General features: G+C 34.8%; 1 protein-coding gene across 7 annotated transcripts in view; it reads right to left on the bottom strand.

The window, feature by feature from the left end:
- ANKRD17 (ankyrin repeat domain 17) overlaps positions 1 to 15,603 on the bottom strand; it is a 164,075-nt gene that overhangs the window by 64,357 nt on the left and 84,115 nt on the right. For all 7 annotated transcript variants that reach the window (XM_058722305.1, XM_058722306.1, XM_058722310.1 and 4 more), the window contains exons 3-9: positions 11,910 to 12,066; positions 8,159 to 8,306; positions 7,771 to 7,918; positions 6,390 to 6,623; positions 3,625 to 3,719; positions 1,441 to 1,678; positions 231 to 422 (exon numbers count right to left, since the gene is read on the bottom strand). In XM_058722305.1, the coding sequence (XP_058578288.1) occupies positions 231 to 422; positions 1,441 to 1,678; positions 3,625 to 3,719; positions 6,390 to 6,623; positions 7,771 to 7,918; positions 8,159 to 8,306; positions 11,910 to 12,066 (1,212 nt within the window). The remainder of the gene's footprint in view (positions 1 to 230; positions 423 to 1,440; positions 1,679 to 3,624; positions 3,720 to 6,389; positions 6,624 to 7,770; positions 7,919 to 8,158; positions 8,307 to 11,909; positions 12,067 to 15,603) is intronic.

Here is a 15,603-nt window from a genome sequence, read left to right as displayed (position 1 = left end):
TTAAAAGCAAAAAATAAAAAAAATCAGAAATAGATTATTGCTTGAAATTAAAGCTACACATACTTCAAACAGTAATAAGGTAAATTAGTTATAAAGTTACTACAACTTTTTACCACATTTTTAAACACACAATCAGTGTATCATAACATCAGAAAAAAGTTTCTTGCATTATAACATTTTTACTTGGATAAATCATGTAAAAAACTCTTTCCAAATGCAAAAATGCCTACCTGCAGCTAATAAGTATTTAACTAACTCCAAATGACCCTCTTGAGCAGCTTCCATTAAAGGGGTAGAACACCCTAGTTCTATATCAGCTCCTGCCTTTATTAGAAAGTCTGCCACTTCCAGAAAGCCTCCACAGCAAGCCAGAGTCAAGGCAGTTTCTTGAGTTTCTTCTGTCTGTGCATTGATATTTGCTCCTAGAATGAAAATTCTAATTATTTTAAGGAAGTCACTAACTTATTCCAGAGATAAGCAAAACATGATTGTTTCCTAATAAACTATACTTCAAAAATATATTATTTTACTAAATATAGTGCTTCTCCCCTACTGAGAGGCAGTACAAATAAAGAAAAAGTTATTAAAAATACATCCACGAGTCTACATTTGATGCACACAGCTGGAGTAAGATTTATTCAGCCAGAAGGCACATAAGTGTGCCTATATATCTGTATCTCTAGATATAGATATATAAACTTTCACAGCAACCCTACAGAAGACTAAATTCAGGCACAGAAGTTTAGAAACTTGTGATTCAAACCTAAGAAGTGTGCTACAATACCTCTGCTTTTAAAGTTATAGCCAATATGCTTTTTTTAATGTTCCACTCCTCTTAAATTTGTCCAAACAAAAACCTTACTACTAAAAGAGATACAAAACTTGGCTACAAATATATAGAGAGATAGAAGATTACTTCTACACTGAATATGGCTTAATACCGCAAAGTAACCATTTCACTTTTCTCAAAAGAAAAGTCTACTGTGTGCCGATTCTTTTATAGCTTCTTATAAATACATTCTTACGTTCTCCTCAAGTTCATCCTTATGGTAGGATTTCCCATACTGTGTCCCATGAAACCCTAGATATATCAAGTATTTATTAATAGGTATCCTGCCCCAAGAGAAATTCTCTCAATATACCACTTTGAGAAATGTCAAATCTCATATATGCCTCTACATAATCTACACCCCTACCTCACCCCCAGTTCTCTGCTTGTATTCACAAAGCACACGATGCCTGAAAAGTTCTATATTAAAGCAGTCTATTTGATTTTGTTTAGCACAGTATGGAAGCTATTTTCAAAGCAAATACATTGTTTTTGTGACAACATCTTGTTACACATCTACTAGAAAGAGAAAATACAGAAACCCAGTTTTGTACTATTATAATGTTATGTTTTACACATTTATGCTTTACTGTTTTCACTGGTATGGTTACCTTGGCCTAGAAGTAATGCCACCATTTCTTCATGTCCTTCACGAGCTGCCTCCATCAGTGGTGTATAACCTTCATCATTGACTTCTTCCAGGCTAGCTCCTCTTTCAATAAGTAAAGCTGCAAGTTCCACATGCCCACCACATGCAGCCAAAGTCAATGGTGACTCAAATGAATCAGCAGGCATGTTCACTTGGGCACCACTGTCAAGAAGTAACCTAGCTACTTCAACATGGCCATCCTAATTACAATGCAATTAAAAAAATTAAATCAGCACCATTAAAAACAATTGTTAAAAATATGAAGATTTCTCAATTACTGTACAATGAAGGTTTACTGACAGTCAAATAAGAATAATAAATCTACATTTAGCAGATGAGAAATCAAGTATTAATTAAGACCTATCTGTCTTTCTGTGGCATAGATAGGGAAATAGAGGTTGAGGCTATGAAACATGTAGAAAAATAGTACCTTCTTTCAATGAAGAAGCTTATTAACCATTAGGGGAAAAAAAGACATTAAGTACATGAAACAAAAGACTACTATGAAATAACATCAGCACCTCATGGTATATACTTAAATGCTAACTAGATAAAGTTTAGAAAGGGAAAGTACAATTTTCGTCGAAACCTTAAAGAGAATCAAACTTCTGATTAGGCAGGAAAAAAATTGGCAGTATTTTTTGGAGAAGGTAGAGAATTGTAGATAATGTGTTAGGGGAAAGGGAACACAATATGTAGATGGTACTTCCTTTTGTTTTTCAACATTTAAATGCCAGTAAAAATTAAAAGAGAAAGGAGTTCTCTCTTACTATCTTCTGTCCCCTTTGCTGGTCTCCCTTTCCAACAGCTTTCCTAACTACTGGCAACTCCAAGATGCTCTAATTTTTTTTTTAACCACTAATATAAATTTTCCTTCTATATATCACCTCACAGACATTTCATCTTTTTTTGTACACATCACACCCATTTTTACCTCTGTGCTTGCCTTGTTACACAACTTTAATGCCCCATTACAATGGTTACTTTGCCTTCCTTCGGCTCAGAATTTTCTACCTCCATATATAGTCAACTCCTACATTTCTTTTAAAGTCCAGTTTAAAACCCCATTCTCTTAGCAAGCTTTGAAATGTCGGGCCACTACCAGTATCTTTCATCTACTTATAACACTTCCAGTACGTACTGATTAGGTCTACAAAATGCTCTATTTTAATTTCTTAATCTATATACTTTCTAATCTAGTGGTGGTCACAAGGATGTTTTAAGTTCCTTATCATGGGGATATTACTGATGTGTTTTATATGCATTATACCATTTAATCCTCACAACAACCTGAGAGAAGGATATTATCCTAATTTTAACAGATGGAAACTTAAGACCTTGAAAGAAAACTCGTGTTTCTTCAAAGGATAATTTACTAAAGGAAATATTAGCATGACAATAAAGAAAACAAAGATAACTCAGGTTTTAATTAGCTACCTAATATTTTTAAAAATTAGTAATTAAAATTTAACATCCTTTCAAAAATCATTCTCTGAAGGGAAGTTGAGATAAGAAACTTAAATTCATTTGGTGCCTTTTTCCATCTTTGGCATGTTTTTCTCGTAAATCTGTCTACAATGTTATTCTGATCCATTTCTATGCCACAATTCATATACTGAGATACAAAAGTTTAACAGGACTATTATTACCTGTTCTTAAGTACAAACTCTAAAAAGAGAGTTCTTACAAAAGGAATTAAAAGCTCAGAAAACACCATTCATATAGGGGGAATTATGTTACACAAATAACACTCTAGTTTCAAATTTTTCAGAAGTTACATTTTTGGTTTGATGTATTTGCTATGCTTAGTATTATATGCATACTTGTGGTTTATATTCTTCTTAATATCCTTGATCAATTTTTTAAATAGTTGCTTTTTGTACCAACTATGTAAAACCAGCATAGTTATGGGAGACTAGGAAAACAAAAGTAGTTCTGTAAAATTCCAGAAAGCATCTTTAATAGAAGTTAATATTGTACAACTGGCTCTGAACACTGGTCACAATTCAGATAGCTGAGGTTCTGTTCTACAATAAATCTATAATAAACAAATCTTTGAACTCAAGAATAAGGTCCCCAACATACACTAGCACTATCTTTATGAAATATACAGATACATTTCATGTATGTATTTCACCAGTCTTACCATGCAAGCCTCCATTAGAGCAGTGTGCATTTCATCTGTTTTATGCTCTTGATCTGCCCCTGCTTCCAAAAGAAATCGCACCATCTCTAGGTGTCCTAAACCAAAAATGTGTAAGATTATTATAAGATATTTTATTATTCCAAAAAATGTAAGAAAAAGTTACAGTATTTTAAAAAGTTATATTTAACTTATAGCAATAAATTTATAAGCATAACACTAAAGTCAGCTACAAGCCACCCTCAACTGTCACACATAAATTATACAAGTGATTCTTGCTCTTCTACTCTTTACCCTGTTGCCGCTACTACAACCCCAATGCAACTAAGCAAAGATGTCACTGAAATCTAAAACCCCAAATATCCCTTCTATAGCCTTTTCTAAGAGCTGAGGTATGCTCTATTTATTTATGGTATGGAACAAATTAGCTTTTGTGAATTAGTTGCCTGGGATAATAATAATTGAAGTTATTTCTATGAGGAAATGTGTTTTTTAAGTTTCAATTACTAACTCATAAACTTTTTAAGAACAATCTGCCTGTAAATTGGGAACTGTATATATAAAAAAATATTTTCGAAACCACACCATTTAGTTTACACTCACGCATTTATTTAGATATCATACACACACACACACACACACACACACACATATATGTGTACATAATATATACATACACACACACACACACACACTCTTACCCTTGTATTTACATTTATGTAGTTTCAAATAAACCATATGCTTCAGTTCAAATGACATCTTACGAGTAGTTAAAAAGACAAGGACTTCAGACACTATGCAAGTAACAATAGAAAAATGACTTAATTTTTTTCCAATATTGTTTGTTAAGAGTTGCAGTCAATGCTCAATCAGGACCAAGGGGAAGGAGCAGATGGTAAAATCATAAACAATTAAAACTAACTTCAATAAGTAACTTAGCATCTGCCGTATTTTGTTTTTGCTACCCACCTACCTCCCTTTCCTCTCTGTCATTCTCCCTTCCCAAAGATCCACATCAACGTTCAGTCTCAGCCTGAGTTCTATCCCTTCCGCATCTTCTCCTTGTCAATCTATGTCCTAGAAGACCTCACCCAAAATTAGAGGAAAGGGAGAGGGTCCATGGTTCCTTGTAAGTAGCAGAGATGTTCTCCACCAGCTCAGTTCTATATCCAGCTTCTAATTAAAGCCCGCAAGCCCCAACCTCAGACGCCCCTTGGAAAGCAGGGTGGGGCTATAAGCAAAGGAGAGAGGGAAGAGTAGTTATATGTAGCCCGGTCTCAAAGCTCTTCTGGCCAGCTGGGACTAAGTGGTAAAAACAGCCAGTTCCGGGTTCAAAAGTATTTGTGAAAAGGGGAGAGAGCCACCCAATCAATCAGCCTGTCCTGGAGAGGCTGTCCCAAGGCTTAATTCCTCTCCTCCCAATGAACATAAGCCTCTGCCTAATTACCAAACAGTACTAGGGAAGTAAGGGATCTCAGCTGTGTTTCCTAACCATCCGTACCTGAAGCTCTGTTAACACCAATCAAAAGCACTTTAGATAGAGCATATTTTCACATTTAACTTATATTTTAGTCATGTATGTATTTAAGGGTTATTTTAACCATTGTTTGTAAAGGAAATTTTTCCAGATGACCTTACACAACCTTGGCCACTCTAAAATAGAATGAAACAAAACAACACCAGAGCCAGTACTAGGGTAGGGCAATCAAGGGCCTAGGTGTAAAATTTAAGGAAGTGTTCTCTCACAAGCTTGGTGGGTGAAGTGATTCAGCCATTGAGAGTAAGTGCCTCCTTGAACTCTGTACCTTGCCTTGTAAGCGCTGTTTCTTGACACCTAATGGTCAAGATTATCACTTATTTTATGATACAAAGATGACACAGCTGCAGATGGTATGAAAGCAGACATAAAATTTGGTTTTTAAAAAGTTCCTTAGTTAATAGCCATTTATCTGTCAAAAGGGTAGACTTTGAGAAGTATTGGCTCTGTGGTTATCTTTTTTAGAATCTAGAATCTAGAGCATTAACTAGCTGAAGACCAAGACACTTTCCAGACAATTGTCTTGCCCTCTCAAAGGAGGGTATGTTTCTGTATTACCCATATTTTCAGGTTGATTGACATCATTTAAAATATCACATACCCCTTTTATATTCACATATACATATACAAAGGTATGGGTACGTGTTTTTCTCACTTTCAACCAGCTCTTCCTTCTAACTTTATGAAATGTATTGACGATACTCTAGAATTGTTCTTTAGAATTCAAACTCTCTTCACACCACTTTTCATTTCTCAAATCTCCTCCAGTCTCTTCAATTTTTCTCCTTTCTTCTTAGTATCATGAGAAATAGCTTAAGAACATTCCTATTAATGGATCATTCTAGCTACTTTGATTGTATTTACGTTTAAATTTATAGGCTAAATACTTCTGGAGTCAATAGGATTCTTTCGTGTGAACCATGAAAAATATTCTGACACAAAAACCATTAAAAAGTACAGTGCATAATTAAAATTAAATAACTGTTTCTGATAAAACAACTGAATCATGTAACAGTCATTTTTCATTGACATATATTTATAATATTAAGTCTATATTTTAAAATTTTACATATTAAACTCTAAAACACTTTAAACCCTTTTAGGTTAATTACATACCATATTCTATTGCCACCTCTTAATTTGCTTTTTAATTTAAAAACTCTATTATATAAAATAACTGTCATCTCATGTACTTAAAAACTTTGTTTTAAAAAAATGTTTTATACCGTACCTTTGTAACAAGCTAATGTAAGGGCACTCTCTTTAAATTCATTGGAATGCGTATTAATGCCAGCCCCATTTTCTAGCAGCAATCTGGCTACTTCCACATGTCCAGCACTTCCAGCTTCCATAAGAGGAGTATGACCATTTTCATTATGGTCCTCGATACTAGCACCGGATTCCAAGAGCACCTTTACAACATCTACATAGCCTCCAGCACAAGCATATGTAAGTGCTGTATTGCCTATTTTAAGAAAAACAAAAAGACATTAACATAAAATATCAAAATAAAAAGATCCTAATTTAGCATCAGGAAGAAAACTGAAATGGGAGACTATAATTTTAATAAATTTAGAAAATATATATCATTCCTTTCCCATTGCCTTTTATCTTATTGAAATCAACTCCCAATTCTTTCCATTTAGTATCAGGGTCAAATATATATGGAAAATAGACACACTTAACACGACTGTAGAGTTATCAAAGAACTGAGCAATTCTGAAACTAACTTTTCATATAAAAAAAAAAGTTATGTTCATTGTAACCTTAATTGGAGAAATGTTTCAGAAGCTTTATTTTGGGAGGATAATTATTCATCATATATAGGTACATCTCATACTGTTCCTTTTAATTATACATATTTGATTTCCTACAAATTCAATTATCAGTTAACTGATCAAAGCTACATAATTTCAAAAACATTCCTTCTTGATGATAAAAATCTCCTGTGTTACAGGGGGAAAAAAAAACCTTCTGGGTAAAATAACGATTTCTAAACCCCTTCCAACCAGAACCTGTAAGATCATAAAAATTCTTTCAATTATTTAACAAATTTGAAAATCCTGCATGAAGATGCACAAAATATATTTTCATTTAATTTTTAGAAGTTTTATATAAATCCATCCATGCCCAAGTTTGAAAAAAAAATAAAGTTAGTTTAAACTAAAGTCATGTCCATTGTAGGACACAATGTTTTCATAATTTTTTTTTCTATAGGCCACAATTTAGTAACAGTAGACAATGATAGACCTGCCTTTTGTTCCATATCCTTCTTGTTTTCCCTATCTTCCCTTCCCTTCTTCCCTGAAAAATAGGAAACCTGGATTGAAGAACTATAGCCCATTTCCAAGAGGGTAGTCCTTCTAACTGGGCCAGTGTTTAATTTAATCTAAAAGAACCTCAAAAGGCCAAGTAATCATCCTCAGACACAAAAGAGAAACTTTATTCAAAATATTTCTATACTTTAAATCTAATGCATACACTTAGGAAAATGTGCAGTACTTCATAATTAGAGCACTGCAAAAGCTGTACTAATGATGATTTTCATGTGACATAGTTATTACCAAAAGGTGCTAATATTTAACAAAACTTAAAGAAGAAACATGAATAACCTGTTGAAGACTGTGCATTGACATCGGCTTTATGAGCTAGCAGCAACTTCACAATTTTGACATGTCCTCCATTAGCAGCAGCCATTAAAGGTGTAATGTCACCTTTGATTCCCCTATCTTCCACATTTGCATGCATTGCCAACAAAACCTTATGAAAGAAAAAGTTTAAATGATATTAGAAAACAATATATTCATCAAAACATGTGGAACATGTTTACGTTAACACCTACCTAGTGATTTATAGTCACAGCCCATAACCACAACATGTATCTAACAAAAATTTGTTGAAATGAGCCTAATGGTTGAGTTTATTATTTCTTGTCTAAGTAGGCCAGATTAAAAAACAAAAACAAAAATAGCCCATGTGCTTTATTTTGATACTACAAACCTGTGCAAGCTCATAGTATCCAGCAGAACAAGCTAAACAAAGGAGGCTCTCCCCTTCCTCAGTGTGCTCATTTACGCTCCGCCCTTCAATGAGTAACTTTCGCACAGCATTTACATCTCCTTCTGAACAGGCTTCTGCCAAACTGCGGCTATTAGGGAAGAATATTATAACATCAGCATATAAAAATGTTAAAAATTACACACCATAAGTATTGGTTTTTGAGGTTAATCTGGACAGTCGTGCTAAACAAGAATGATCACTTCAATATGATCCATAAGAAACAGAAAACTGAAAATGACTCAGTTCACTAAAATCTACTCATAAAATTCACTGAATTAGAATTATCAACATTATAAGATGTTTATAGCTATGCACTGAAGTACAAAGCCCACTTTACTATCACTGGAAAAAACCCAAAATTCTAAAACATAAAATTTATGGAAAATCACATGAACAAAATACAGGTAATAATTATACTTCCTTTTTGCTTGGTCATGAGAAAACTTATATAAAAGTTAATAAAAATGTATTTAATAAAACAGGTAAAACTTATACTAATTATAAAGGTCTTCTTGAATCCTTCCATCAATTAAAGGGAAATCAGACAGGAAAGTTACAAGCATATAATTTTGAGTAAAATATGAATAAACGATAAGGAAATTCTTTTTTGAAGTATTTACTTATGTATCGTATTTTGTCGAAATCTGAAAAATACCCAGGCGAGGCAAATGCTAAATTCAAGCAAAAGGAAAGTAGAAAAAGTGGAACAACAGAAAATTAGACTGAGAGTAAAGTGTTTGCCCTATAAACTTCCCAAAATAATTCCAACTATGGACATTTCTAAAAATTCTCTCTATTTTTGGATAAAACCCATCCGAAGAAAAACACTAAATCCAGTGCTCTTAATTAACATTCTCTTTATTTCAAATATAAGTCAATTCTTATATCATCCTTTTCAAGGTCCTGTCACTTCTGGTACTGAAGTCATCCATGGAACCTCTTTTCTATACCTTTATTATTACTGCCACCCAGATTCAAGAACATCATGTTTAGCCTGGATTAATGGCAAAGTCTCCTAAACAGTCTCCCTGCTGTTACCTTTGTTTCTCTTCAGACTCTTTCAACACGGCAGCCTGAGAGATCTTGTTTAAAGGAAAGTATATCATGGCATTCCTCTGTTCAGAATCCTCCATTTGGCTTCTGATCTCACACTAAAAGCCAAAGTACTTACAAGAGCTGTCCAGTGGTAGGGTCTCACACTCCTACTTTTTACCTCTCTGGTTTCATCACCTATTCATCACTCTTATTCTTTCCACTTTAGCCACACTGATTGGCTTTCCTGCTTTTCATAAAAAATGCTAATTAAGCTCCAACTCTAAGATACCTGTATTTGCTGTTCCTCTGGCAAGACCTCTCAGACACAGCTCACACCCTTACCAATTTCAGGTCTTTGCTAAAATGCCACCTTTTAAGGGAGGATCTCCTTGACTACTCTTAAAAATGCACCATGACTTCCAACCTCAAACGTTGCCCTGGCACTTTCCCATTCAATTTTTCCCCATAGTTCTCATCATCGTGTGCCATGTTACATATTTTACTTACTTGTTAACTGTATTGTCCCCTTACCTACGTCAATGTCTTGAACAACACTTAGTGTCCTTGTCTCGTAATTTCCCATTTTAAAGGACACTAACAGTCCTCAGACCCAGTGTTCTCTATTACCTTTAAACAAATGTAAGACAAATCCTTCCTACAAGACATTTCTGTGTAAGAACATATCTTTTCTCTCTTTCACATGGACTCTTATATTTTCTTTCTTCCTCAGGCACACACACACCCTACTCTACTATCCCATTCAGGCTTGCATTCAGACATTTCCATATGTGTATGCTAGCTTTAAAACAAGCTTATAGGAATTACTGTAGCAGCAGTTCAAATTTCAAACTTATGAGATCTGGCACATGGCACCACACTTAACTAATAAAATCTAGCATATAACATCAATGCACTCCACTATATTTCTCAAGCTTTGCTGAATAAATGATTGTCACAAACATGCTCTGTTCTTCTAATATACTCAATGCCAAAGAATCAGTGACTTTTTATTTTTCTGTTCTATTTCCTGCTTGAACTAGCCTTAATATACTCTTCAAGGTGCTTTTAACTTTCTTTCTTGACAGTCTAAACAGGCACCATATTTAAGAGAATATCAATAATATTACAGGGTAGTAAAACTGTTAATTAAGAAACAGAACTTGAAGTTAACAAAAGAAAGAGGGTCAATCTATGAGAAGAACAGTAAATTAATAAAAACACAAAAATCTAAACCAATGAAGATTAATACAGAGCCAAGAGAAACAGCAAATTTTCTTGTTAATACTATACAACTTCTTTTTCATGCTCTTAAAAGATGTTACATAAAAACACTATTATACAAAGATAATCCTTTTTTTTTTTTTTTTTTTTTTTTTTTAAGAGAGACAGTGGGTACAAGTGAGCAAGGGGCAGAGAGAGAAAGTGAATCCCAGGAGAAGAGTTGGGGAGGGATGGCAGAGAGAAGTGGGACTCACCAAAGTGGGGCTCAAGCTCACCTGACATGGGACTCAAACTCATGAACCCTGAGATCACGACCTGAGCCAAAGTCAGATGCTTAATGACTGAGCCACCCAGGTGCCCCAAAAGACAATCCTTAAATGCTATTTTTTACACTCTAAACCCATATATAAAAGAATACTCCCATTTTCTCAACTGGTTAAAGGCAACTGCTAAAACAAGCCTCTGAGTAATCAAAAAAATGTAACATATTAATAATTCTTTTACATTTGCTTCCTTAAAGCTTATATCCATTTTTCATATATTATCCATAACTGGTTTTATATATGAGATGGTATGATTTTTATTGAGTGAGATCACCAGAAAAACTTAAAATAGCAAAGTCACAAAATATTCACTGAGCCGTAACTATAAAGTACTATAGAAAAGAAATTATAGGGGATACAAAAATAAAATCCCTGGGACTCACTTACATTCAAATTATGGGAACTAGATCCATGATATTTTTTGAACATTCATAAAACAAATAAATTAAAACCTTGCTATTTAAAATGGTCAGAACAGGGGCGCCTGGGTGGCTCAGTCGGTTGAGCATCCGACTTCGGCTCAAGTCATTATCTTGCGGTCTGTGAGTTAGAGCCCCGCATCAGGCTCCGTGCTGACAGCTCAGAGCCTGGAGCCTGCTTCTGATTCTGTGTCTCCCTTGCTCTCTGCCCCTCCCCCACCCATGTTCTGTCTGTCTCTGTCTCAGAAATAAACAAACATTAAAAAAAAAATTTTTTTTAAATAAAATCAAATGGTCAGAACAATGCACATGAACTAGAAATGGCATGACTAATTAGAAAGCATTTATTTCTTTGTCACCAAAACATTAAAAGACAGCAAAATCTATTAAATAAGCAAAAGCTCTTTTATAACATATTGGCTAAGAAGTCAGTCTTGCATCACTGGTGTCTGAGCTTTGCCACTTGTCAGCTATTTGATCTTGATTAAGTTATTTGCTTCCCTTGAGCTTTTCATGAGTAAAACGAGAGTAAAAACAAAATCCATTGCTTTAGGGCTTTATGTGAGTAAAAACGAGATATCACATATAGTATTTCACATATACTTCCATGCCATACACAAAATAAAAGCTCAGTGAACATTAGCTACTTTTAAGAAAACGTTTTTATATCAATCACAGAGAAAATGTTCTTACTTGTCCGACTGCCCTGCATTCGCTGTGCTTTCAGCTCTCATCCGGGTAAGTGCAGCAGCAGCTTCATCCAACGCACAACTAACAGACGACGTCAACCTCCGAAGCACTTCAGGATCTGCAAAGGCTTTACCATCAGCCGTAGATAATTTGCCTATTCCTATTATATTATTTTCACACCATATGGACACACCCAAAAGGAGAAACAAAGCAAAAGTCAAGTTACTTAACTCTATATATGTTAGCAAACAACCTTCAAATGTTACACTTGACATATATATTGTCTGCCTGGAATCTTTTGGGAAATCACTGTTCTCCAATTCTCTAATAATCTTATTCCTTCCATGTGGTCTGTAAGTGCTTGACCCTGTGACTCTCTGGTGCCAGAAATGGGTCTTTGGCCTATGCTGGAACAACTAGGAGTCCTCACTCAGACTTTTGCGTTGGTTTGGTAGGACCTATATGTTCAAAGGTTACTAAATTGCTAAGACGTGAGTGATGAGCTATTTGGCCACTTTCATGACTACAGAGAAAAAAAGACCACACAAAATACGTCAATTAGAGGAGAGGAGGGCAGAGAAATATAAAGAAAACAGAGTTCTGATAACGTTATTTTAGTCCCAGGAATCAGAACAATCCCCATACTTTCGGTAGATCCCCACTTTTGCTTAAGACTGTTTAGGTGGCTTACTACCACTTGTGACCAAAAATGGCCTAACAAGACATAATAGGCCATACATACAAAAGATAACCTATATATAAGCACCTATTTATTTCAAATTACATCTATAACTTATTACATGTACTCAAAATCATATCTAAAAATCATTCAGAACAGCAAAAGAAAACAAATTCAAAAGCAGAACTGGTTAGTAACCACCTGCATGAATATAATTTACTGCTTTTCCAGATATCACTACAAAGCAAATTTATCTTTAACCTTTATTATTCTAACTCAGTGGTGCTTAATCCAGGCTGCCCATCTCAGCAGAGCTTTTCAAAAATACAGATGCTAAGCTCTCCTCCATCTAAAGATGTATTAAGTAAGAGGTGGGGCCTAGGCATACATATATTTTTAAAGTGCCAAGATTCTAATGCACAGCCAGGATTAAAAACATCTGCTCCAACTTGAAGATAAACACCTAGATATTTTGGATCACTACTCCTCAACATGTGGTACATGGACAAAAAGCATTGCTGTAATTTGGGAGCATGTTAGAACTGCAGAATTTTAGGCCCGAAGATTTACTCATCCAAAACCTGCATTTTTAAAAAAAGATCCCCAACCAATTCAGAGGCACAGTAAAGTTCAAGAAGCACTATCACAGGTTTTAAAGCAAACCTTTATATTAACCTAGTTAATTAGTTATTAACTAAGACATCAATCCAAAAAAAACCACTCAAATGGTAATAGTAAACATATCCTTTCACATTGGAAGGGCTTAATAACATCATATAAGTTTGTGTTTAAAGTTCACAAAAATTGGGGTGCCTGGGTGGCTTAGTCAGTTGAGCATCTGACTTCGTCTTAGGTCATGATCTCACGGTTCATGAGTTCGGGCCCCATGTCGGGCTCTGTGATGACAGCTCAGAGCCTGGAGACGGCTTCACATTCTGTGTCTCCCTCTCTCATTGCCCCTCCCATGCTCACACTGTCTCTCTCAAAAATGAAAATAAATAAACATTTAATAAATTAAAAAATAATAATAAAGTTTTACAAAAGTTTATACTTATCTCCTTTTATTTCTGAAAAATCCAAGATATCAAATACTACATCTTATAGAACCAAAAATAATTCTGGCAGGAAACCGTTATGATTTTAGATATAACAAATGGTCAGACCAATCAAATTTGGTATGTGTTACAATCAAGATGTGCAAGGAATAAAGACAGTCTCAGTCTGATAAAACTGATACCTACTATATAATTTGTGTCACTAAAAATAAAATCCAACCATAGTCTGAATCTGCTATAGTAGTATTTATTAAGATATTTATGATTAGTTAAGTATCCTAACACTATAGAAACCAAAGCCACAGACGCATTTTCACATGAGACAATAGCTCCAATTTTTTAGCCAATTCAGATCAGTTATATAACAATTATTTGTCAATAACAGCAAGAGAACTAGGGAAGAGGATATATCTGGATTAGCAGAAAGTAACCACTGCCTTAAAAAGAAAGAACAGTGAAAACAAAATATTCCATATTAAATTTTTATCTTCTCATATCTTCATAAGTAAAGATAACCATTTTAGTAAATATAACTAGGTAGGAAGTAACCTAAGATATAAATGGTAACCCTTCAAATAACACACTGATTGAAAATGAATTCATTGTAGCTACTCTGGATTATGATGATCCTTTTTTTACTGGTCTTATCCAGTTATTAAATATTAATCAATGAAGATCAAAAATCAGAAAAGATGTGGTCAAATGATTCTTTCCCAATTCTAACATTTAATCAACTGAACAACAGAACCATGTCACTTGTGACCAAAAATGTCCTAATAAGGCAGTATAGGCTACATAAAATACAGAAGAAAAAAAGTACATTGAAAAATTACCTACATTTCTGATTTTAAGATAATTATTTTCTCTTTTTTTCCTAAGACTTACTCAACCTAATTCCCACTTATGAAGACAAAAAAAAAAAAAAAAAGAGGAGAAATAATGGACTTAGCAGAACAGAATAAACAGAAACATAGATATCAAAAGAGAAACAAGGTGATCAGCCCATCAGGACTCAGGAAGTACAGGTCCCAGATACAGGGGTGAGGCGTGGGTCATTATACAGAGAGACTAGCTGAACACTGTGAGAAGCAGTCAAACACTCAAAGACTCCATTCCCAAACAGCACAGCCAGATGATTGTTCTCTATAGAAACCAACCAGAAAGGCCCAGGATTAGTAGTCATTAGATACAGATGAGAAAGAGATGTTATACTAAATGGAAATGAAGATTAAATAAGTGTATGCATGTCAAACAGTGAGATCCTCAGCCTCTTCCCACTCTAAGCTCCCAAAATTCAGGTAGCCAGGTTTATCATTCACCAGACAAAAACTGGTAAATGTCTCTGTCAAGAAATTGAAAAACCCCAGAGAAAACACTTAAAGATACTGACATTTGGGGAGTTCTCAAAGAAATGAAAGGGTCTCTACCAAGTCACTGTGTACTGGAAATTCTACAATGTTCCCAAGATTACCCAGCTCTGGTGAACTCACTCTATGTAATTCTTGGGACTGTGGATTTGATAGCTTTTATCCCCATGATTAGGTTACATAATGTGGCACAGCTGACCTAAAGACAGGAATATTATCTGAGTGAGACTGACCTTATCACATGAGCCCATGAAAAACAAAGTTTTTCTAGGCTAGTTGGAGAAAGGGAAATCAGAGATTCTTACCATTAGAAGGATTCTACTGTGCTGGCATGAAGATGGACTGGGCCACATGTTAAAGAATGAGGGCAACCTCAAGAAGGTAAGAGCAGCCCCAGCTGACAGTCCACAGGAAATCAGGATCTCAGTCCTACAACTCCTATCAACAACAATAAGCCTGAAAGCAGATTTTCTCCTACAGCCTATAGATGAGAACTCTACTCATCAGCAGATACCTTGATTTCAGCCCCTGAGACTCTGGGCAAGAAAATCTAGCCACACTATGTGCCCATATGTCTTTATTTACAGAAACTAAGG

The sequence above is a fragment of the Neofelis nebulosa genome, chromosome 3 (assembly GCF_028018385.1).
Source record: "Neofelis nebulosa isolate mNeoNeb1 chromosome 3, mNeoNeb1.pri, whole genome shotgun sequence".
In the NCBI taxonomy this organism is placed as follows: Eukaryota; Metazoa; Chordata; class Mammalia; order Carnivora; family Felidae; genus Neofelis; species Neofelis nebulosa.
This window is presented reverse-complemented; position numbering and strand designations above follow the sequence as displayed.